This window comes from Cyprinodon tularosa, unplaced genomic scaffold (assembly GCF_016077235.1).
Source record: "Cyprinodon tularosa strain WSP-4 unplaced genomic scaffold, ASM1607723v1 ctg1187, whole genome shotgun sequence".
Classification (NCBI taxonomy): Eukaryota; Metazoa; Chordata; class Actinopteri; order Cyprinodontiformes; family Cyprinodontidae; genus Cyprinodon; species Cyprinodon tularosa.
The window spans coordinates 78,312-103,847 of record NW_024037989.1 but is presented as its reverse complement, the minus strand read 5'-3'; the positions used below and the strand labels follow the sequence as shown (position 1 = coordinate 103,847).

At 44.1% G+C, this 25,536-nt stretch overlaps 1 protein-coding gene across 1 annotated transcript in view; it reads right to left on the bottom strand.

Annotated features, from left to right (window-relative positions):
• The window catches only part of LOC119771978 (transient receptor potential cation channel subfamily M member 5-like), a gene marked incomplete at its 3' end in the record, with an annotated part of 86,316 nt that overhangs the window by 36,323 nt on the left and 24,457 nt on the right, over positions 1 to 25,536 (bottom strand). The window contains exons 11-18 of the mRNA XM_038268216.1: positions 22,924 to 23,226; positions 21,719 to 21,820; positions 21,451 to 21,579; positions 21,146 to 21,275; positions 11,663 to 11,808; positions 8,673 to 8,785; positions 2,424 to 2,531; positions 2,283 to 2,329 (exon numbers count right to left, since the gene is read on the bottom strand). Coding sequence (XP_038124144.1) covers positions 2,283 to 2,329; positions 2,424 to 2,531; positions 8,673 to 8,785; positions 11,663 to 11,808; positions 21,146 to 21,275; positions 21,451 to 21,579; positions 21,719 to 21,820; positions 22,924 to 23,226 — 1,078 coding nt within the window. The remainder of the gene's footprint in view (positions 1 to 2,282; positions 2,330 to 2,423; positions 2,532 to 8,672; positions 8,786 to 11,662; positions 11,809 to 21,145; positions 21,276 to 21,450; positions 21,580 to 21,718; positions 21,821 to 22,923; positions 23,227 to 25,536) is intronic.

Sequence of the window (25,536 nt, the reverse complement as noted above, 5' to 3'; positions counted from 1 at the left end):
TCTTTGTAAGTGGGCAAACCTGCAGAATCAGCAAGGAGTCAAATACCTATTTCCCCCACCGTCTGTTTGTAAAACATATTTGGGTAATAATTTTCACTGACTCTATAGAGATGCCGACAGAAATGTAAATACAACCGGCAGAATAAATAGCATGGAAGAAATAATAATAAAAAAATACAAAGGAATAATAAACCAGAAACAAATATTATAACATGCACAAAAATAAATACTTAAAGAAATAAGTAATAAATAAAATTGAAGATTATAATGGGCAATAAATAAGGTAATTAAAACAAAGGTGAAAAAACAAAGAAGCTAATTAAAAGAGATTTATACATTTATGTCCCACTCTATAATTTAATTTCTATCTACATTTATTTGTTTATTGTATTTTTTGGGGGCATTAAATTGTATGTTTATTTATTTTTGGAGCATTTAATTATTTCTGTATTTATTTTTAAATAGTGTATTGCATTGTCTTATTTCAAGTACATTTTACATCGTTGCATTTTATAAACTTCATTTAATTTGAATATTTCTCCCTCATTGTTCTTGTTTCAATCTATTTAAATATTTCAAAACCACCTTTATTATCTATATAAGCAATATATTAAATTTCGGTCTGGGTTGCCGTGGCATTACAAGGCAATTATGAAAGTTGTCTCTGTATTTTTTTTTATATCAAAGCTTGTGAATTTAAATCTACTGTGACCCCTTAGCAGCAGGAAGCGAGGGGTTAATTCTCAGAAATAACGCTAAAATCACCAAAGTAGAAAGAAGAATGTTTTTGTTCTTTGCTTATTTGGACTAATGCAGATTTTATAGATCTGTGTTTAATGCAGAATTCATAGTAGATCAGGAAGTGTTTGCTTTGGGATGGAAATGTTGGATGATAAAATCATTCCTTTATTGGACATTTTGTTAGCTTGTCTGTCTGCTAGATTAACCAATAGGATGTGTTGAACTAGATCTGCTATTTTCATAGACACTTTTTATAAGGTAGGGTATTACAAAAGTTTATTTGAATTCTATAAACCATATTTCTCTGTCCAACAGCAATGATGAATTGCACCGCAGCATTCTATACCCAGCTCTAGGATAGAGCTGCCAGTCTGGGAAAGAATCTGGTTGTTATTCCAAATTATAAAGGTTCACTGTTTTTTGAAGAGCAACATAAAACAGAGTAAAACTATCACATATAGTAATGACTAAACTGTGACTAAAAATAATCATCTAACTCTAAAGAATAAATCAGACTAAATCTAAGATAGCTGCTAGAAACAACACTGTTTGCCAGAAGGCTGAAGTTGGGACTTGAACAGACAACCCTTTGGTGCAGGACAATCTAATGCATCCACTGCTACTGTTGCTCAGACATTCTTAACCTCTACTATTTGCAAAGTTTAAGCTTAATTCACACTTTCATCTGTTGTTCTAACAGTTAGCCAGTCGGCGTGTGTTCACAGAAAAATTTATGACAGTCCAATTTTATCTGATGAAATATTTTTAAATGCACATTTCAATCTGAAAAACTCACACAGAGAGGAAAGACAATTATGACAAAAATATTGATACAATTACTTTGTCTTTGGCGCTCAGACCACGGCAGGAACCAAAGCGCTCAATTTTGATAGATATGAATGAACAGAGTAAAGAACAGGGCTGTTTCCCCCCAGGCCAGGTGGAGTGGAGTCACAGCACATCTAGCGCACCAAGTGCGGATCAGAGGCCTTTTAAGATGAGCTTTGGATGCCGATTAGCTTTGGTGGAGGTGTGGTTTAAAGCTGATTGGTTGTGTCGCAGGTGGATGTAAGACAGCAATCAGTTTCTTCAGTTGAACTTCTGCCCAAGGCTCCATTCAACATATGGGATGGGCCTTTAATATATGGCTATTACACAACAGGTAGAAACAGGTGAATGGCTGAATGATAGCTGGGCAACAGCAGCGTCGTTTACAGGAGTTCATCCTGCATCAGTCATTGGGTCCTTGGGTAAGACACTATATTCACATTTCATCTGATGGTGTTCAGAAAAGGGCCTTTGATATTCTTTTCACTCTAACACAAGTGTCAAACTGGTCCCAGAAAGGGCTGTGAGGCTACTGGTTTTCTTTCCAACCAAGCAATAGCGCACCAGACTCCAGTCAATCATCAAGTCATCAAGTTAATACAAAACTCACTTGATGGGATAACTGGATTCTGGTGAGCTGGTTGGAAGAAAAACCAGCAGCCACACTTCCTGGAACCAGTTTACATTCCACCAGAGAGAACATCCAAACATACCTTTCAAGTTTTCTTTCAAAGTCTTCAGTTCTTCCAACTCTTCTTCACTGTTTGTAACAACAAGCAGGGGGTGGAGTATTGTTAAAATAGGAACAAAGACAATAAATGGGATAATTTGATTAATGAAATATTTGATAATACTTATGAACGATGTCTGCGAGGGAGAGGACGGTGGCATCGTTCCCCTCAATGCTGTCACTTTCTCTGATATGCTGGACTGCCAAAGGATTTATCTCCTCCTCTGGTTCCCTGAACAAAAACAAAACATCTCTTGATCTTTTAAATCAATCAGCAGAACTGAAATGATATTCCTTGTGAGGAAACCCCAAAATGACAAAGCTAGCAAACGAATGGATCATGACTGAGGTGCTGATAGAAGTTAAACCAGGACCCAGTTCTGCCTGATAACAGATTAGGAGCTTCCTCACCAACAGGGCCCAGGTGTGGCTGTGATGTGCCATCAGCTCTGGCACATCACAGCCTTGTCCTCTTTAGCCTCTTAACATGACTGCTCTACTACCTGCCTGTGGTAGGTCTCATATCTAACAATGACGAGACCCATCCCAGAGAAGATCCACCATTTGATATGGTGGTTCTTAACAAACAATCTCTGACTGAACACCAGGGGGTCATGGTGACTTCAGGAGGTCCAGGAAGACTGAACACCTCCTCTTCATACAGAGGGGGAGGTCGTAGAGCATGTGAACACCATAAACATCACAGTCATTACACAGGTACAGGTACAAGGCAGTGAAATGCAGTTTAGGTCTAACCAGAAGTGCAATAGCAGCAGTGCAGGATAAATAATGGTTCCATAAATACAGGACATGGTTCTACTGGATAAGTATGGAGATGAATACCTTTATAAACAGAGTCTTACTAATAGAGGAATATGATATATAGATAACTAGTGTATTGAACTAAATTTACAGCTGGATGATTACTGAATATAATATACAGGTGGATATTACTATAAAAAGGGTTTTTACAGTTATGTACAGTAGCATATATATAGATGGGTTTTACTATAAAATGAATAAATAAAGTTTGGACAGAGGCTATCTGAATTAAAGTGCAGTGGAAGGTAATTGCATATTACAGTTAAAGTACGTTATTGCAAATGTATATGTAAACAATTGGTGCTGTGAATAAACAGTCAAGGTGAGTAGTGCACGATGCATTTAAAGAGTTGTTACTATAGTAACAGTCAGGAGTGCAGGTGAACATTACAGTCTTATAAAAAAAACAGAATAGCAACATGGTGGTAGGTGTGAGGAAGGAGGGTACAGAACAGATTCCATACCACACTGTTACACAGTTGGTCAGGACTCTTTCTATTGTACAGCGATCAGTGTCCTCAGGAAGAAGAGGCGCTGGTGAGCCTTCTTGACCAGGCAGGAGGTGTTGGTTGATCAGGACTTGTCCGTTGAGATGTGGGTCCCCAGAAACTTGAAACTGGAGACACGTTCAACAGCCATTCCATTGATGTGGATGGTATCGTTGGTGCCTGTTGAATCTTTTCAGAAGTCCATGATGAGCTCCTTCGTTTTGGTGGTGTTGAGGAGCTGGTTATTTTCAGTGCACCATGTGGCCAAGTGCTCGATCTCCTCCCTATAGGCAGTCTCATCGTTGTTGCTGATGAGACCGATCACCGTGGTGTCGTCCTCAAACTTGATGATGGAATTAGATGCGTACACAGGCTTGCAGTCGCGGGTGAAGAGGGAGAGGGGAAACAGGCGTAGCACACAGTCCTGTGGTACGCCAGTGTTGAGTGTAATAGACGTAGAGCAATTGGAGCCTAATTGGACATTCTGGGGTCTGTTGGTCAGAAAGTCCAGAATCCAGTTGCACATGGAGGTGTTGATGCCCAGGTCTCGAAGTTTGGCTAATAACTTCGCCGGAATGAGAGTATTGAATGCTGAGCTAAAGTCGACAAACGGCATGCGTGCATAGGTGTTCTTATTGTCCAGATGTGTGAGCACAGAGTGCAGTGCCTTGGAAACTGCGTCCTCTGTGCTCCTATCGCCGTGGTATGCAAACTGGTGTGAGTCTAATATGGATGGTACCAAGTCTTTCAGGTGTGCCAGGACCAGCCACTCAAAGCACTTCATAATGATTGGTGTGAGTGCTACAGGGCAGTAGTTGTTAAGGCACCTTGGGCTGGATTGTTTTGGCACCGGCACAATGGAAGTGCATTTGAAGCATGTTGGTAGAGCTGCTTGGGCAAGAGACAGGTTGGAAATGTCTGTAAAACCCCAATGAGTTGCTCCGCACATGCCCTGAGTACAAGTCCAGGGATGTTATCAGGTCCAGCTGCCTTATGTGTGCTGATCCTGCTCAGTGCATTGCAGACATCTGTGTGAGTGTTTGATTGGCTGGTGGTCGGCTGAGGATTTCAGTTTCACTGTTGTCTCTTTCAAAGTGAGCATAAAAGTAATTCAGCTTGCTCAGGAAGTCGACATCAGATGCTGCAGAGGTGGGATGAGTGGGTTTGTAGTCAATGATGGCATTAATTCCCTGCCACCTGCATCGGGGGTCAGTGTTGGAAAAGTGTCCCTCTATCTTAAGCTTGTGGCAGTGCTTGGCCTCTTTGATGCCCCTTTCCAGGTTTCCTCTGGCTGTGCTACAGGCTGGTGCATCTCCTGATCTGAAGGCAGTGTTGCGTGTCTTCAATAGGAGTCGCACCTTCCTGTTTATCCATGGCTTCTGATTTGGGTATGTGATGATCTGCTTCTGGGTTGTAACATTTTCAATACTGGTAATAATATAATCCAGTACAGAGGAGGCGTAACAGTCAATGTCCGTGTGAGAGCCACTGGTGGCTTGACAAGCAAACATACTCCAGTCTGTGTGCAGCAACAATACCTGAAGTGTTGAATCTGCTCCCGCAGGCCACAGCTTGATGGTCTTCACTGATGGCTTCACACGATTGATGAGAGGTGCATATTTGGGGGTGAGGAACAAAGAAAGGTGATCTGACTGTCCCAGGTGGGGGAGGGGTGTCGCAATGTAGGCTCCAGCCACGTTTGTGTAAACGTGATCTAAAGTTTTGTTTCCTCTGGTGTGGCAGAGAACATGTTGGGGAAATTTTGGTAGCACTGACTTTAAATTTGAATGATTAAAATCGCCTGCGACAATAAACGCAGCTTCTGGGTGAATGGCCTGTTGTTTACTGATTGCTGCGTTAAGTTCTTTCATCGCAGACTTATACCCCATTTACACTACCCTTGAAAACCCGATCCATGCCGAGGCCGGTAACCAGGCCAAGCTTGGTTCTGACCACCGTTTACACATCACGCTATCTCGGTTCCTCGACTCCTCGCCTCCTAGTGACGATCTGTGGTATTACTGCCAGTATTGAAGGAGGAAATCAAGCAGTTTGTGGCGGTAATGCACCAAAAGTTGTTTGCCAACCGCCATAAAACACAAGAAGAAGAAGACGAAGAAGTAAGGAATCAAGCAAATCAAAATGGCGGCGCCGGTCACATCAGAAAGTTATGCCTGATTATTATTGTTATTATTTAAAATGTTGCGTGGAGAAGATTTCGATTGTTATTGTTCTTCTTCTGTTTTGTGTTGGTCGGCAAGCAACTTCCGGAGGGGCATTAACGCCAACTACTGGAATGGATGTGCAGCCAGACGGAGATGACGCATTCTTCTCATGCGCTCTTGTTCTCAGAGAACCGAGCCAGGGAAAAACTGAGCCGAGCCCACCTCTGGAACTGGTCTGCAGTTATCTCGATTCTCGTTGTGTCTAGCTCGGTTCAGTTCAGTTTGCTTTCCATTTACACACGATATGTTATCTCAGTTACTGAGCTTGGACCGGTCTCGGCACGGTTTTTCAAGGGTAGTGTAAATGGGGTATTAGTATCAGCGCCCGGGGGAATGTAGGCTGCAGTAATAATGGTTGAAGTGAACTCCCGTGGCAGATAGAACCGTCTACATTAAACTCCAGGTTAGGTTGCAGTCTGTGAGCATCCGAATGACTTTCCATATCCTCCTGGTGTTGCTGGCATCATGGAAGGGGTCCTGGATCTTCTGGCTGTGGTTTTTCTTCCCTAATCTGATGGCAAGGATGCAGTTGGCTCTCATTGTCCTCAGAGCCTCTCTGTCATCTGACTTGAAAGCTGAGTTCGGTTCTTTTAGCGATTTCCGAACATCTCCATTTATCCAGGTTGGTCGGTTGGCCTGGGTGGTGATGTTCTTTGTTATGCTGACATCCTCAATGCATTTATTGATGTAGGCTGACACAGTCATGGCATACTCATCAATATTTATGTTATTCAGAACAGTCCTGGAGTGTTTCCATGGCGCCCTCAGACCACACTCTGACCTCTTTAACTGTCGGTTTAGCCCTGATCAGCTGGGGCTTATATGTAGGGATAAGTATGACAGATAGGTGATCTGACGACCCGAGGTGGGGGTGGGGGTGGGGGGGGGTTGATTGGGGGGCTGCTCTGAATGCATCTTTGATGTTATAGTAAACCAGGTCTAAAATGTTTTCACCCTGAGTTGCAAAGTCCACATGTTGGTAGAAATGAGGGAGAACAGTCTTAGGGTCAGCCTGGTTAAAATCCCCAGCAATGATGGAAACTGCCTCTGTGTGCAGATTGGAGCTCAGAGATAGCCTGGTATAGAGTCTTCATGGCCTCTTTAGTGTTAGTGCTGGGGGGGGGCATAAACAGCAGTGATGCTAACCACACTGAACTCTCTGGGCAGATTGAACGGCCTGCAGTTAACAGTCAGATACTCGATGTCTGGAGAGCAGAAGCGATCTGCGTTTTCACACCAGCTGTTGTTGATGTAAACACTGAGTCCCCCCTCCTCTAGTCTTATCGCTGAGCTTGCTGTTTCTATCAGTGCTGTAGTCCCTCCAGGCTAACCATGTTGTCTGATATCGATGAATGAAGCCATGATTCAGTCAGGATGATGGCGCAGCAGTTACTAAACTCCCTTTTTGAAGAGAGTTTGAGTTGGACATTATCCATTTTGTTGTCCAGTGAGCGGATGTTAGAAAGCAGGATAGAATGAACCGGTGGTCTGTGGGGGATTTCGCCGTTGCCCCGCCTCTACAGCCTCTCTTTCGCCATCTCGCCCATCTCAGGCTCTCACCCTGGCACAGCCTGGACCTTTGGCACACTTCATTGTTTACATCCATCCAAAGCACACAGAGCTTTTTAGACGGTCAAGAGTGGCTGTATTTGAGAGTCCAGAAACGGCATCTTGAGATCGAAGCTCCAGCAGATACTGGCGGTCGTAGATGCAGGATCAATGCCCAGGTTGTAGCGTTCTAAGCGGCATATTTCGTGGAATTGACAGGCGCAGCCATGTTGAAAGATCCAGCATGGGATTCAAAGCAACACGTCCAGGGAAGACTGCGACCTGAATACATCCGGACTAAAGAGGTTCAAACACCCAGGGGACAGATCACCAGCAGAAACAGGAACAGAAACAGGAGGACTTAGTGGGTGTGATACTTCTGAGTCTTGATATGAACGAAAGGAGAAATACACTAAACTTTGATGCAAATGAGAAAAGGATGGTTGGTTCCAGAAATCCTCCAAGAATGTAATAAAAGGGACGATGAGGGCAGGCGGTTTGAGCTTTCGCAGACTTACAAGGACTAGGCCGATCTCAGAGCTTAAGGGCCATAAACTGATCTCTGAGATCAGAGACAGGCAGATCAATTAAAAGGGCAAACCAGAGTTTTCGAGGTCCGACACTAGGTCCAGAGTCACAACCAGGAGATCAGAGATCCAAAGATACTTCAGGGGAGAATCCGAGAGCATGGCCAGGGCACAGAGAACAGGTCAGAGATCCAATAAACTCACAAAGTCAGATCCGATAGGGTTCAAGCAGGCCCAGAGAGTCAGGAGGTAGAATTAGGTCAGAATTAGTGGTGGGACATCTGAAGCCAGGCTTCGAGGTGTGTACCGGGTAAAAAAGGGGGCGGGTTAGAAGCTCGAAGCAGCAGGTAGGATGTAAAAACAGCAGCTGCTTCATGCACCTATTTTAGTGGCCTTCTGACGCTTTGTTAAAATGTACTCTGTTAAACACAGATTCATTTAACTGCTCCTGAACTCTCCTCTAACCATAACATACCAGTCAGAAAGAACATAAAATAGGTTCACATGTCAATCCAAGCACAAACTAATGGCCTGTACTGATATGAGGAGATATGATCACAGTGCTTTATGCTACACACCCTCTTTCACCCACTAAATCACGTAAACACTGATGGTGGCGAGCTTCATCAGAGCCACAGCTACCCTGGGGACCGCTGAAAGAAGAGAGGCTGCCGTACCAGCCCCACGGGGCCGACACCACCCCTGCCCTAAGATAAAGGTAAGATAAAGTTGCAGTTTTCTAGAACAATAACAGATGACTGACCTGAAGTCGATGAGGTTGGTGTAGATCAAAGGAGGTACAAAGAAGGCAAGAATCAGCTTCCAGACATCAGTGCTCCTCTCCAAGTCGCCCCACCAGATCTGAGACAGCAGAGACTGCAGCACAAAAGGCAGAAGAAGGTTAAACTGATATCAAAGACAGGTGACTGATAGACTTTGGGCAAAATTCTGCCTTTTAAGAAAGATTATGCAGCATACACTCACCGGCCACTTTATTAGATACACCTGTCCAACTGCTCGTTAACACTTAATTTCTAAGCAGCCAATCACATGGCGACAACTCAGTGCATTTAGGCATGTAGACATGGTCAAGACAATCTCCTGCAGTTCAAGGCGAGCATCAGTATGGGGAAGAAAGGTGATTTGAGTGACTTTGAACGTGGCATGATTGTTGGTGCCAGAAGGGCTGGTCTGAGTATTTCAGAAACTGCTGATCTACTGGGATTTTCACGCACAACCATCTCTAGGGTTTACAGAGAATGGTCCGAAAAAGAAAAAACATCCAGTGAGCGGCAGTTCTGTGGGCGGAAATGCCTTGTTGATGCCAGAGGTCAGAGGAGAATGGCCAGACTGGTTGGAGCTGATAGAAGGGCAACAGTGACTCAAATAACCACCCGTTACAACCAAGGTGGGCAGAAGAGCATCTCTGAACGCACAGTACGTGGAACTTTGAGGCAGATGGGCTACAGCAGCAGAAGACCACACCGGGTGCCACTCCTTTCAGCTAAGAACAGGAAACTGAGGCTACAATTTGCACAAGCTCATGGAAATTGGACAATAGAAGATTGGAAAAACGTTGCCTGGTCTGATGAGTCTCGATTTCTGCTGCGACATTCGGATGGTAGGGTCAGAATTTGGCGTCTACAACATGAAAGCATGGATCCATCCTGCCTTGTATCAACGGTTCAGGCTGGTGGTGGTGGTGTCATGGTGTGGGGAATATTTTCTTGGCACTCTTTGGGCCCCTTGGTACCAAATGAGCATCGTTGCAACGCCACAGCCTACCTGAGTATTGTTGCTGACCATGTCCATCCCTTTATGACCACAATGTACCCAACTTCTGATGGCTACTTTCAGCAGGATAATGCGCCATGTCATAAAGCTGGAATCATCTCAGACTGGTTTCTTGAACATGACAATGAGTTCACTGTACTCAAATGGCCTCCACAGTCACCAGATCTCAATCCAATAGAGCATCTTTGGGATGTGGTGGAACGGGAGATTCGCATCATGGATGTGCAGCCGACAAATCTGCGGCAACTGTGTGATGCCATCATGTCAATATGGACCAAACTCCCTGAGGAATGCTTCCAGCACCTTGTTGAATCTATGCCACCAAGAATGGAGGCAGTTCTGAAGGCAAAAGGGGGTCCAACCCGTTACTAGCATGGGGTACCTAATAAAGTGGCCGGTGAGTGTAGATCAGTCTAAGAACCACCGACAGCGAACTAGCTCTAAGGACTTGGACTGGCTTGCTCTCAAAGTTTATTTCCTTTCTTACAGATTACTTCTATTTTTTTCCAACCTGTTTTAGATCAACTAATTTTTAATATCAGACAAAGATAACCTAAAGAGATATAAGCAATTAGATGTATGAATTATAATTTCAAATTTTTTCCCTAGGAACCAAGCTGAAGTTACCATCAGAGATCTAAACCGTGCTTTTTACAGTTATTTTCAGGAGCAGATGTTTACTGGGACGGATGCCAACCCTGGTATCTCTACAGATTCAGATACAGAAGGAAATGAAGCAGAAGACACTGATGACAGTCACTGCCTATTTTTGAAAAAATATACCTGGTTTACAGCTGACCTTAAATCCAAAATAGGGACAGCAAAGAAAACTTTGGACCCGCAGCAAAGGAGTTCTAACGTCAGATATCAGAAACTATTGCAATCACACCATTTGAAGAAGAAAGAGAAATGGATAACATACATATGTTTGACTGTAAAGACTATAGGGACACAAAGGATAAGTATTAAGCCCTGTGGCTGCGAACCATCTCCAGAGTTCATGTAAAATAGACACGTTATTGATTTGTTTTTTCCATCCCTGCAAAGGATCCGATTATCCGCTCCGCTGATGCCCTTTTGTCAAAATAAAGTCTGTTTAAAATCCTCCTGGTCTGTCTTTCTGAATATTGGGTCCTAGTTTCTGAGGTTATTAAAGGTCAAGCTATTAGCACCCAGAACAGTAGAAGTTTGATTTCTATTCTTTGTGGACCAACTGCCATGGTTGCTGGGCGACAGTGCATCCAATGAGTTAGGGGTGCTGACAGTCAGGGAAGGATTGACCTGTTTGAATTTGAACTCTTCCAGGCTCCTTGTTTTCATGGCCTTAGAAAGATCCAGTAATAGTAGGAAACAGCTGCCAAATCTGAACATACTATCAGTCGGCCCTCGTAAGGAGATCATGATCCTATCCTGCTGTTGAAGCAGAGCTTTTCTTTACCACCGGATGGAGCTGTCCAGTGTGTGGCTCATGCGGTGTGAGCAGTCAGATCACATCAGAGCATCGGGCCGTGAAGCGGAATAACAAATATCCTGAGCTGTGAGCTTTTAAACCCTGCAGTTTGGAAACAGTTTGAGCTGTAGCTAAAAACTAATGAAAATATTGTACAGTGTATGTCGGCCCAAAGGTTGATTATCATAGGTTAAGATGTTAAACACTGGATCTCTATAAGGATGAAAGAAAACTACAAATAATGCACTGTATGTGAAAAAAAATGTTGGAATAGAAGAGAAAACACCTCAGGGACATCTTCCATTTAATGTCATCATTTGCATTTCTCAGAGAGAGATTTCTAAACAGTGTTAGTAATGAAGAAGGAACTGATTCCTCCATACTGTCCACATCCTGGTGCTCTAACTTCAATCTAGGCTTTGGAATCTAGAGAACCACAGAGAGAACCATTTTCCACAACCTGGAAAATACGGTAGAACCCAGATTCTTAGCAGTGCGTATCTTTTTACCTGAACACCATCATGGCTGAAGAAAAGGCGGGCATCTGCTGCAGTAGCCATCTGTAGGCATGTTGCCCCGCCCCACACAGGAGACTTCCTTATAAGGAGTGTGAAGGTGCGACTCTCGCTGCTTTGGTAACACTCACCAAATACATCTAAACACAGGAAAAACAAAACATTTTACTTTTTGAACAAAATCTGTTTGTTATAGAGGTCAAGGTGGAGACTAGAAGGAGCAGACTGCTCTGCACAGACCACCATTATTTCCCCACCTGATCACCTTGATGATGTTCTTCCATGCAGTCATACATGAAATGAGGATAAAATTATGTTATGTAATAGATTACTGTCAGTACAGCCAACAGAATAATGAGGAACACTGCTGAACAAAGGCTTAGCCAACAGAATAACTGTGACACCTTTAAACTTGTAGGGAAGGGGCCGCTCCAACCGTTGCATTTCCGAATTCTCCCACTGGTGCCCGACTTTACACGAGTGAATAAAGTGAATGTGATTGGTCGATTATCAAGGGGGCGGGATAGTTGTGGCGGAAGGTTCGCTAGCAGTTTGGTTGTAGCCGGTTTATTGGAAGCATCTTACTAACCAGTTAGCAACTTAGTGCTACTTGGTCCCAATGGGAAATTCCATTGGGACCAAGTAGCACTAAGTTGGTGACTTAGAAACGACGCTGTCAAGGAACTGGCCTCTATGAGATAATGGAGAAAAAAAACACAGATTTTAAGGCAGGATTTCTTTTTAAATATACATTTTCTACATTTTGGGACAATATCGTCTGATAAAGATTCTATTTATATACATGTTTTAGCCAGAATGGTCTGACATTTAAATATGACTTCCCTACAACGAAGGGCTACAGCTCAAAAAGAGTCAGTCTATAGAAACATACGTTTACAAGCATGAGTGATAACCAGAGCCTTCACACTTTCTGATAAAATTTCCATCCAAGAGTTTGCTGAAGACTGTTCTACTTGAGAAAGGTCTATGGCATCCCAGATATCATTGTGTTTGCTTCCACCTGTTTGAGCCAAATTTGAACCTGAAAGGCTGAGTGGGGGGTTTGCTATCTGAATTTAGCTTCAGATCAGATTTACAGTAAGTAAGTTAATTCAGATAACTTCCCACTTCTTTACCTCATTATGGCCTCATTCTTTCGAAGCATAGATCTGACCTTTTAATTTCCTTCTCTCCAACATAAGAAGCGTAGGTTGAAGATTTAAATTAAAAGAAACACTGGAATTATTCAGCATCCTTTATCTAACCTTGCTCTGGTAATTCTCAGTCAACCACTTTCTATTTATCTTGACAATAACATTGCAGGTCCACAGTCTTTCATGACCTTAACAAGGCTATTGATGCAGCAAATCACCAAATCCCACTGGCTAACTCATCTCTTAATCTTTCAAATAATGTAAACAACATTGAAGCACCCAAATCTTTTACAACCTATCTACATTTCTAAAACCAGTAGGCGCCTCTCCCTCTGTCCATTGGTCTGCCACAGGTCCACGTTAACCAAAGTCCTGTTTTGGAGGTATGTTAATGACCTTCCTTCAGTATGTCCAGCTCTTCATGGTGACAGTAGCGTATGATGTAGGAGTTTGCCCTGCAACCGGGTGGTTGTCAGTTCACCCAACTACTGATGGTGGTCGGAGGGACTGATGGTGCCAGTGTACAGCAGCCCCGCTTCTGTCAGTGAGCCCCAGCTACAAGTAGCTTACCCCCATCAGTGCGTGAGTGAATGGGTGAATGTAAAGTGCTATATGAGTAATTCAATTTCAATTCAATTCAGTTTATTTATATAGCGCCAAATTCACAACACATGTCATCTCAAGGCACTTTACAGTTCAACCAGATCATCCAGTCAAATTGATACAAAGTTTTCTATCTAAGGAAAACCAGCTGATTGCATCGACTCATTGAGTACAGGCCATTTACCATTTAATATTGCGATGCATGCTGATGACAGTACTATATGTGTGTGTAGGTCCTCAGAAACAGCAGGTTTTCAACTGACAAAAGAAAAAGATCAAAGACAGAAATTAGTTAAATCTTTGTTGTCTACAACTCAGTAGACATCAATTTCTGTTGGCATGATTTTCACTATGTCACATTAGATAATCAAAAATGCAGATATCATAAGGTAAGAAGAAAAACTACCAATGCCCAAGAACACAAATGATTAGGCATTCATTTGGAAATGTAACTTTGTTTCTGTGAACTCCTGAATGACTGCCAGAGACAGTAAAAACAGCGAATATGTCTCCTGGCACTCTGTGCAGGTCGAGATTAAATGTAAACAACGTCATGCACATGACACGTAGCTCACCTTGGCGTGCATCTATAAATAGTATGTAGAAGGCTACATTTCAGTCTGTGGGATCTTCTTGCTGGGAGAAGTCCTGAGTGACCAGTGTGACTGCCAGTCATCCAGGAATTCACAGAACCATAGTGGATGACTAATGCCAATAACATCCTGATGAACAAGGTTCTCACCCACCTCCTAGGAGTTAGACGAAGCCAGAGGCAGGATCACCAAAGCCAGTGTGGACTCATGTCCTACGCTGATGCAGCATAATCTTTCAAACATACATGGTATCCCCCACAATGCCGCTGCACAGATATCCCCCCGCGCCCCACATTGCCGCCCAGGCTGTACTGTAGACACTCTCCTGGTAGAATAGCTTATTACACCGGAGGGGGCAGGTGCCCCCACAGATTCATAAACCGGCGGGATGGCATCCACAAACTAATGCGACAGCCTGTGCTTTTAAAGGGCCTGACCCCTGTTCTGCCCACTATGGCACACGAATAGCTGCTCTGACCAGCAAATAGCATCCATAGCCATGATGAACAGGTGCAATTCCCGGACTGGGCAGTTTGTTTGCCTAACTGGATTCATAATAAACAATAATAATACATTTAATTTATACTGCACTTTTCATCAAAACCTCAGACCTCAAAGTACTACATAAAAGAAAAGCATTAAAAAGGGGACCAAAAGTTTTGCTAAAAAGAAATGTTTTAAGGCCTTTTTTAAAACACTCAGTGGATTGAGGTGCCCTCAAGGTGTCAGGCGGGGGCATTCCACAGATGTGGGGCAGCAGCACAAAATGCTCCATCTCCCATTGTCCTGAGTCTGGTTCTGGGAATGTGGAGCAGGTTTGAGTGAGTGGAGCGAAGAGAGCGGGTTGTGTTCTGTGGGTTGATAAGTTCTTTAAGGTGGTGGTGATGGTGGGGTCACATGTCCATGGATGCATTGATGTGTGAGGAGGGAAACCTTGTTTTCAAGCCTGGTGGAGATAGGAAGCCCGTGTAGTAAATGGAGAATGGGGGTAATGTGCTCATGTTTCTGTACTCTCATCAGGATCCTAGCTGCAGAGTTCTGGATGTACTGAAGCCTCTGAAGACTCTTTTAGGGATCCCAATGAGTAGCAATAGTCCAGTCTGGAGGAGACAAAGACATGAACCCGCTTTTCGGGCATCTGGGAGGGAGAGAATGGAACGGAGTTTGGAAATGTTATGGAGGTGGTTGAAAGAGGTCCCGCATAAACGATTTATGTGGGCTTCAAAAGTGAGTCCAATCTTACACCAAGTTTAGTACCTGTTGATGAGAGCGGGATGTTAGTACCAGAAAAAGTGATGCTGGTTATGGATGATGAATTGGTTTAATGAGGAGTTCCAACCAGGATGGCTTCAGTTTTGGAGCTATTGAGTTGAAGAAAGTTTTGCTCCATCCGTAAATTTATCACCTCCAGACAGATGGTGAGTTTTGATGGGGATGACTTTGAGGATGGGGGTCAGCTGTGTGGGGGCCAAGGACTGACCTTTATCAGCATGGACACTTAAGTCCATGCTGATAAAGACCTGCTAGGCTGGGATAAGGGAATCCCTCTGTTTGTTCACTGCTATTCCCAGAGCCTCCACACGGGTCAGGATCAACAAGCAAACCAGCAGCTGTCACTCGATCTGCCGCACAAGAGGAGGGGGCACAGATGAGCCAGTCTTTTAGAAATGGCAAAATCTTTAACCCTGACCGGCACAGAGGGTTCAAGAATCCTGGGTGGATTGGAATATCAAAGCATGTATCCTTCAAGTCTACTTCTATGTAAACCACTCCTCTGCACAGATCATACCATACCATACCATACCATACCAACTTTAGATCACATGAAGGATGTTGCCTGTGCGGAGCATGCAAAAAGACAAAACCTTTTAAAAGGTGGTTTTGCGCCCTTAGGTCCAGCACTTGCAGAAGGGACCCATCCTTATTTGTGATTTTAAAAAGTAGGTGGAGTAGAGACATTCACCCTGCAGAAATGTTGGAACTGCCCCTATTGCCCAGAGAGCTTGCATTTCTTTTGGTAGGATTGTAGCCGGTGCAAGAACTGCAAACAAAGTCACCCTTACCCTGTACCCTTGGACCATAATTTTTAACTCTGCATAACTGCAGTGGGTCTCCCAATAGGTCAAGCGCTGTTATAAAAACCTCACCGCCATCAAAATGTAGCCCTAAGACTGCATTCTCCCTCCTGCTCTGGCCCCTGAATGGGTGCCGGCTCCTCTCCGGCCCGCTAGAGTCCCACGAGGTGGAGCCTGCTCCACCCTGGGGGCTCCAAGCTTGAGTGACAAACCCAGCTTTGCTGCCCTAACTGTGTAGAAGCAACGATTCAAAACTGACATACGGTTCCCATACATCATGTCTCCTTTGTTGTCAAGCAGGGGGTCCCATGGCCTCACTGTGACCACCCCAAGCTTCTGGGGCTTGGCTGAATTGCAGACGGTGCTCCAATGCCCTCTCTGAGTCCAGTCCAATTGGCATGCCTGGGACCATTGGTAGCGTCCGTAAGCTCTTCCTACAGTTGTCAGGAAGACAATTTTGGGAGGATGCCATTTTGGGAACAGAAATGGGGTCTGGAGCTTTAAGCAAGACCTTGAGCTTCTCCACCTCAGCCCTCAGAGAGTCCAATTCCTGGTGAGATGGGCATTCCTGCCAAATAAGGCACCCTAGTTCTCAATGTGGCGTGTCTGACAAGGTCTGATCACCCAGACAGGGACATTGGGGGCTGGGGTGCCATATCTGCCCCCCAATGAGACAACTAATCCGTCCTTGTTGGAAGACACCATGGAGTTCTGCGGGAACCACGGCAGCGCTGGCCAGAATGGAGCTACCAGCAACACCCTGTTGCCTTCCTTAGAACCCTCCATAGAGCAGGCCAAATCAGCAAGAGGTTTGGAAAGGCATACAGGATAACCCGCGGCCATGGATGGGCAAACACTTCCTGGTCCAGTGTGCCCGACACCACTGTCAGGGAATACCATAGGGGGCAATGGGTCAAAATCTGCGTGGCGAACAAATCTACCTCTGCCTGACCAAAGAGGATCATCCGTTTGGACTGAATGAAATGTATAGGAAATCCACTCACACAAACCAGTATCATCTTTTTGACTCACACCACCCACTAGAACACAAACTTTCAGTCATCAGAACCTTCCAACAGTGGGCCGAGCATGTCCCTACTAAAACAGAAGGGAAGCACAAAGAACAGAGCTCTCCAAACCTGTGGATGCCCAAACTGGATGTTAGACAAATCAGCAAAGAAATCCAAAAGACACGCAGCAGAACATAACAGTGAGAAGATTAAACGCAAAAACATCTCCATCCCATATGTTGCTGAACTGAAAAACTCAAGAGGATTTTCTCCAAACAACAAATAGACTCTTAAATGGTGTCTGCAGGTCAATGCAGTGGGGAATGCTCTGATCTTTATATTGGAGAAAACAAACAACCTCTCCACAGACACATGGCCCAACACAGAAGAGCGCCCTCCTCTGGACATGACTCTGCGCTACATCTACACCTGATGGACAAAGGACATTGTTTGGAGGACCAGAATGTTCACATGTTGGACAAAGAAGACAGGTGGTTTGAGAGGGACGGGAAGGAAGCCATCTATGTTAAAAAAGAAAAAACAATCTTAAACAGCAGGGGGGGGGGGATGGGGGTGGGGGGAGGGGGGATTGACTCAGATTTCAAAAACTTACAATGCAGCAACTGAGTTGATTCCTTCCCACTATCGTGGCAACCCCACCCCATACAGGGGAACAGAAGACCTCGCCTATTCAGCCAGGCCAACAATTCCCTTTAATGACCCCCCTCCTTTCAGAGACATAGACAGGTATGGGTATTGGAGGCTAATAAAGAACCCAAACGGCCACCATTACTAAGGGGTGGACCCGTTCGTCTGTTTCAATTTGCATGTTTTCAAGCCAAACAAGGCTTTGTTTTTTGTGCACTCCATAAAGCCTTTAACTCAATGCTATTTCTGACATGTAGAAAGAAAAAAGCTTCCTGGATGGGAAGAGAAACATCTTCAAAGTTTGAAACAAAGTGCAGTGCATTGTTTTTTTAACTTCTTTGGAATGACTATGACCTGGATGACTGAGAATCTTCACCAGCATCATGCTCACTACGTCAAAATGAAAAGACCACTCTCCCAGAGCAGGTGCTTCGTGGGATTGAGAGTCTGCAACCTGTTTCCGCCATCCTGGCAGACAGGCTGCCCACAGGGTGGAGAGACGGGGGATGGTGGTGTCCATCTAAACCGGAGGTCGGCATCCCGTGGCTCCTGAGCCGCATGCGACGCTTTTGCTTTCCCCTTGCGGCTCCCTGGAGATTTTACAAAAATGTATGAAAATCGATTTTTTTTTGTTTGTTTTAATATGGTGTGCAATAATTAATTATGTTTTCCAATGCTGTAAACATTTTTATAATACATACATTTAAACAATAATTTGGCTCATAGCCATAGAGATCAGTGGTCATAGCTTGCAACCAGCACGGCGCGGTGCCAGGCAAACAGCTGCAGGTGTGTCTCGGACAATAAATTCTAAAGGGGAAAATATAAGATAGCTAATGAGAAAAGATGATTCAAAGAATAGACCGAATCATTTGTTTCCATTATCAATGTGGAAGGATTGCTTACGTTGTTGCTTTGTAATGAGGTTGTGAAATAAAAATAAAAATTTGGAAGGGAGGGGAGAGAAGACAGTTGTCCAGGTATGGCAGAACCCTGGGTCTGGAGGCCTGCAGAGGAGAGAGCGCCGCTTTCATGCATCAAGTAAACATCCACCAGGTCATAATAAAAGTCATTTTCACCAAGCAGAAAGGGACGGTCGCCATCATAACTGCAGCCTGTAGCCATGGGTTAAGGTGGCAATAACCCTAGATCTACAGCGTGAGCAGCCCAGAAATTCAGCTGCTGATGGGGAAAATGTCTGACAGCTGGCCCAGTATCATCATCTTCTATCCTCCCCGGTGCTTGGGAGCCCTGGAAGGAAGGCATCCAGGATCCGAGCCCCAGTTCTGTCTAACTGGCGGAATATTGGCTCATGAAATATCCTGCTGGGTCTCTGCTGCACATCACCGGAATATAAACAACCAGGTCTATTACCAGTCCAAGGCTGCGGCCGAACACTGGGGGTAGTAGCAGGGCGCCCTGAATCCTGTGAAAAGGAAGGCCAGAAAGCTGCTGGCTACTATGGTGTGCCTGAAAACTCTGTTCCAACACCTCCAGGGCAGCTAATTAAAAACTCCCCTGGCACAACTGGGACACCCCTGAGGGTCCTACTGCATGCTCCATTCAAAGGAGACTGTGAAAGCCAGACCGTCTACGAGCTTGGAGAACAAAAGATATTACACATCAAGCTCTCTGCTCATCAGCACAAGTGCCTGCAGGGCTAAATCTAACCGCCGCAGTTGCACCCCCAGCGTCCTGAACAGATGTAGAGAGGGCAAACATGAGGTGAGCCAGAGAGTTGCCAAGGCAGCCAGCAAGAGCTCCACAAGAGGTCATGTGTAACTCAACATTGAATCCATGATATTACAGCACCACCCTGTGGCGCTCAGTAGGGATGAAACAGAACTTTTAACCACCTGAACCACTGTCCGGTTAAATTTTGGTCTGATGCCTTTCATATATTAAGATCTTATTAAACTTCCAATATTAAATTATAAATTATAATTAAAAGAAATATTCAAAGTCTAATGCATTCAAATACACAAGATATTCAATCAAACCTACATGAGAGCCTGGCTGATTGTTAAGCAGATGAGCAATAACTGCTGTGGAATGTTAAAGAGTGTTAAAGAGTGACTGTTAAACCCAACTTAAAAAAAAAAAATAAGTATCATGTTAGGCCATAGCAAAGGATTTAATGCATATATTAAACTTTTCTCTTTTTAAGGATCCATCCTGCAGCTTTAAGGAGACATTCGCTGTGAGGCTCCGTTGTCTGATGGGTTATTTCTGTGTCCTCAGCTTCTGCTCCATCTTTGATGCTCCCAATGACTGCAGAGTCATCCCAGGATTCCTGCAGATGACAGGACTCTGTCTGGTCCTGGAAGCCAGAGGTGAACAGAGGAATGGAGAGAGTACCGTCCCCTGTGCTGCTGGATCAGCCAGCTGAGCCTCCAGTCTGTCTGTCAGGTAGTCTTTGATCCAGCTGGTTGTTGATGCTCCACCTGAGTCTGCTGGAGTTTCTCTCTAAGTCAGTCAGGCTGAATCAGGAGAAATCAAAGACCATGATCCTCACAGTGCTGCCTGCCTTGGCTAAATGAAAGTGAGTTGGTTAAAGCAGGTGGATGATGACATCATCAACCCCATCTCCATGGCGATAAGCAAACTGCAGGGGTCCCAATAGCTGCTGGTTTGCTTGTTGAGGTGAACCAGCATAAGTGTCTTTAGGACCTTCACGATGTGGTTGTCAGGGCAACAGGTCTAAAGTCACTGAGGACGGCTGGCTGAGTCTTCTTTGGTCCTGGATCAAGGCAGGATGTCTTCTACATCCCTGGAACTGTCTCCAGGGTCAGACTAAGGGGGAAGAGGTGCTGTAGAATCCCACAGAGCTGCTCTGCTCAGGCCTTCAGGACCTGCTGACTGATCACCATCCAGTCTCTCCAGTTGCCTCTTTACTGACTTCTAGAGACAGACAGGTGGAAGGTGGAGGGAGCAGCACCACCTGCTGGTCTGGCTGATAATAGAAGCAGGAGAGTGATGTCAGAGGAGGGCAGGATGCCCATGTGACTGTGGGCAGGAGAGACAGATGCTGATCTTGTTCCTGAACTGAACCAGTTGAAGAATGGATTCAGTTCTTTGGTTCTGTCCAGACGTCCATCTGTCTGATCATCCTTGTGCTGGAAGCCTAGGATCTTCATCTCTGATATTGTCCTGCTGGAGCTTGTTTTCTAGCCTTTTCCTCTATGCCTCCTTGCTTCCTCTGATCTATAAAATGTTATGCCAAAAAAAATGGCCCAGTGTTCCCAGTAGATGGGATGGACGATGAGATGGAGTGGAGGGTCGGAAACAGCAGCTCTTCAGTTGCAGGATGAATGTGTGCGTCCTAATCCTATACCACTGTCAGATTCACAGCTGAGTAAAGTACGTGAGGATCATCCCCTGGGAAAAGACTCACCATTTGCCAGGTTCTCGAACCTCTGTGCGAGTTTTTTCATGCCAAGCTTGCTCTCTGTTTCATTCTCCAGCTTGGAAAGCTCCCTCAATATCTTACAGGCACCAAGAGCGCTCAGCACAGATTCTCCTGACTGACAAAGAGACACAGATAATCTTCATTAAGTTGAAATAAATTAATGTCAGTTGATAAAAAAGTAGCAGTAGGTTCTGCCACTATGGTCATCACCTTCAAATGGTCAATGTTAAACTTAACAAATCAGCATTAGACTACAAACTTTAAGGTAACATCGTCCGCTCGAAGCTCACCATCTCCCAGAAGTATATCGCCATTTCAGAGCGGTTCTGTAAAACAGCCCAAATGAAGAGAGCTTCCCAGGGTGAGGGGCAGGCCTGCTTCCGGTAGGTACACTCCCCCTGCAGGATCTTGTTGACTTGCTTAGGTTTGAAAAGACAAACAGGGTTAGCAAACGTTTCCTGTATTAGGAGTTTGTTTAGCCTCAAAGTTCTACACAGGATGGAGGAAGTGGAGGGAGGTATGGTTAGATAGAGAGAAGGATGATAGATGCTTACTGACCTTTAGTGATTTTCTAGTGCCAGTTCTAGGGTCCAGTTCCAAAGCACTGTAGTAGAACGGCTCACAGACATCACCTAGAAGGTCCTGCAGCAGACGGGAGACCTGCAGCACAGTCACACTCTGCTTAATCTACATCTATCAATACAGAAAGGTTGTACAGCTCAGCTCTCACTGCATTAAAAGCAGGATTATCGGTAGTATTTGGCATGTAAAACTGCAGCAGAATTTAAGATTAATGGCTTTACATAAGAGTTTTAGGTTTTCTACTCAAACCTCCAAAAACTGAGAGACTGGGAAAGGATTCCCAGTGTTATCCCATGACCCCCTACTTCTAGCACTATGGCGCTTGTATACGGTACAAACGAACAACCTAGTAGTTGCCACTATATTTTGTATACAGCAAAATCATCTGTTCTGTTTGAAGAGTGTGGTGTGCTAGCTAGCCATTAAATTGTGCTTTGTAGCTGTGTCTGAAGGTTTTATTTTTTATAATCAGTCAATGCGGTTCTATGGGAAAAAAATATAAAAATATCTGCACAGATTGGGATCTACTAACCCTGCGTAACAGAACACTCTGTTTACTTACTGCAGTCATTATTGCATCGACAAAATCCCCACAGAAGATAAAAAGTCAGACCAAACCACCCAGGTCTGACAGATATGGAGGAGTGAGGCTATTGATGGCTTCGAAAGTATAAAGAAGAACTTTACAGTTTTCCTGTAACTGCCTCTTATTATATTTCATGAGGAACTTTTATATATCCAAGCTGACTGGTAGAAAAGCTTCGTATAACTAGCTTTCCTAAAATATAAACTAAAGGTCACTGCTCAGTTGTAAAAACCTCCTGAGATGAACCCTTGTTGATCCTGGAGAACCATTGAACCAGATTACCTCCTTATAAGCAGTTTTCCACCCTTCTGGTTCATTTGATCTGAGTCTCTTTCCTCCTGCAGCTGCAGCCAATGGTCTGACTGTTGGTTGATTAGTTTGGTTTATGTTACATTTCCGCTCCTCATCTTTAGTAAATCAAACACATCAAAGCCCTGGTTTTTTATTAACCTGGGAACGAACCGAACTTTTATCACAAGCATCAGCCTAATTGAGATAGATTATTCAGTTCTTCTGTTTTGGCAGTGGACTGCTCTGTTCCTCATTTCATGTTCACAGCAGTGGCATCTGACGGCTGTTTCTGTGTGCAACTCACCTCAAACAGGCTAAGACCTGATGCTGAGACAGCAGGACTGTGAGAAGTATTGGTGTTCATCCAGACATCTGGTGCAGCTCCATCCACAGAGGGCAGGGATCCAGCCAGGCTCTGCCTTTCACTCAAAAGCCTCTTGAGCAGATTGTAAACCAGCAAGCTGTCTGACAGTGAGCGATATAAACTCTCCAAGCGCTCATGTGTCAAATATTCCAGGATGTTGAGACCATTTTCACAAAAGAGACGCACAAACTGGGGCTTATCATTGATCAGAGCATCCGTCATCGAGTCCTTGAGCTCGTCGTACTGAAAGGGAAAAAGCCTCATTAGTCTTTGCATCATGCAAACAGTTCAATGCTTTCTAAAACAGAATATGATGAAAAGAACAATCATCTTGGTGATTAAAATGCTTGAAAAGCTGAGTTTATTTTCTCATTTCGGGTGCCATTGGTACCGTTTCATCCTAGAATGAATTCAGTATTGAAGACATGGGACAAACCCCCAGATTCTTTTTTCTAAACTCATCACTAGACAAGAATTCTGTTTTTTGTTAGTTTTTTGTGCTCCTTTATACTCTGCTCCACTCTGCTAATTTGGATAAATAGATGCCACCATCGATATAGTTAAGGGGAGTGGCGGCCTAGAGGTTAGGGCAGGGGTGCTCACACTTTTTCAGCATGGGAGCTACTTTTGAAATGACCAAGTCAAAATGATCTACCCATTATATTTATTGAGAAAAATATATTGAGGATTCTTACAACTTATTTTAATGTATAACCACATATGTTGAACAACACAACATAACTATGTACATTCTTTGCCATTTTCTGAGTTCACTCTGATGACTTGCACTGAATTGAATCAGCCAAGGATATATAGTCAGGACAGTAGCTGCTGACAGCCAGCCTCAAGCACATTTTCAAATGCTCATCAGTCATAGTGGAGCGGTACTTGGACTTAATTATCTTCATGTAGGAAAAGGCTGACTCACATAAATAAGTGGAGCCGAAAAATGCAGTCAAGGAAATAGCACATTTCCTCATGTTGGGATACTTTCCCTCTGCTAGTAAGTTCCAGAATTGTCCATGAGCTCTGGACTTTAGCTCAATGTCAGCTTGTAGTGTGAATATCTCATCTTCCACTCCAGAAGAGTTCAGGTGAAATAGTGTTGCAATTTTTGATGAGAGTGAATCAATCTCCACATCTTCCCGAAAAGGAAAACACATGAATGTTGCAACTGGCTCCAGCAAAGAAAAGTCTTGAAAGCGTTTTTCAAACTCTGACATACAGCTGTCAATCTGTTCTGTGTAGCGTTCACTGTCAAGTTGCACACAGGCCTTCCCCTGCATCTCCAGCTCTGACGCCAGGTTCTGGAAGTTTGCCAAATCATGACGCTGCAGCTTTGAGGACAGATGTTGCAGTTTGCGTTTTGTGTAGCAACAAGTCAGAGTGGTCGCAGTCAGCCTGCTCCAGATGTGCACGGAACAACCGTCTTTGAAGAGACCGGGCTCGAATAGCACAGGCAATTTTCGTTGCGACATCCATGATTTCTTTCATGTTGAGCATTTTAGCGCATAATGCTTGTTGGTGGATTATGCAATGGTAATTCAGAAAATCTGGGAAAGCATCGTCCTGCCTACACTTGGCAATAAATCCATTCAAGTGACCAATCATTGCAGGTGCGCCATCTGTGGTGATAGACACCAATTTATACACCGGCAGCTGGGTTTTCTCAATAAAGTTTTTAAACGACAGAAATATGTCCTCTCCTCGCGTCTTTTCTTTCATGGGCAGTAATGTTAACAGTTCCTCCTTTGCAGTCATATCACTAAACACCATACGAATAAAAACGCACATCTGTGCTGTGTCACTTACATCCGTAGATTCATCCAACTGCAGTGAGAAACACTCGCAATCTCCGATGTCCTTCCACATTTGCTGCGTTAAGTCCTCAGCCATGGCTTCACAGCGCCGTGTAACTGTACTCCTTGACAGCTGGAGAGCTTTGATCGAAGACAATATTTCTGCTTTATTTTTAAAGTCCCGGAACAATGAGTCCGCTGCTTCAACGAATGCCTCTTTTACCATCTCTCCATCTCGAAATGACTTCTTGTTTTTAACGATGATGTGACTTACTCGGAACGATGCTTCTGTAGCAGCTTTAGCTTTAGAAGTAACTTGTGTGAAAAATGACTGCTGTCCCAACAACTGGGATTTTAGCTCCTTCACCTTTGTCTTTCTCAGCTCGCTTTTCGGTGGGAATTCAGTGTCGTATTTTCCATGAAGAGTCCGAAAATGTCGCTCCACATTTCCCTTCTTTGGTATTGAGAGGGTAGATTGGCAGATGAGACAAACGCACTTTGAAAATGTCATTGTGAAAAAAAAGTCCTCCTCCCATTCTGTATGAAAGTGATACGTTTTTTTCTTCTTACTTGGTCCAGCTTCCCCACTCATTTTCATAACCGAGCGAAAAATTAGGATGCAAAAATTAGCAAAGTTAACAAGCTTGTCATCTGATTGGTTGTCCTGTGTATCAATCAAGTGTCGGTTTGGCTGATAGGCTGACGTCTACTTTTTATTCAAAACAATTCAACTTTATTTGCATAGCGTCAGTTC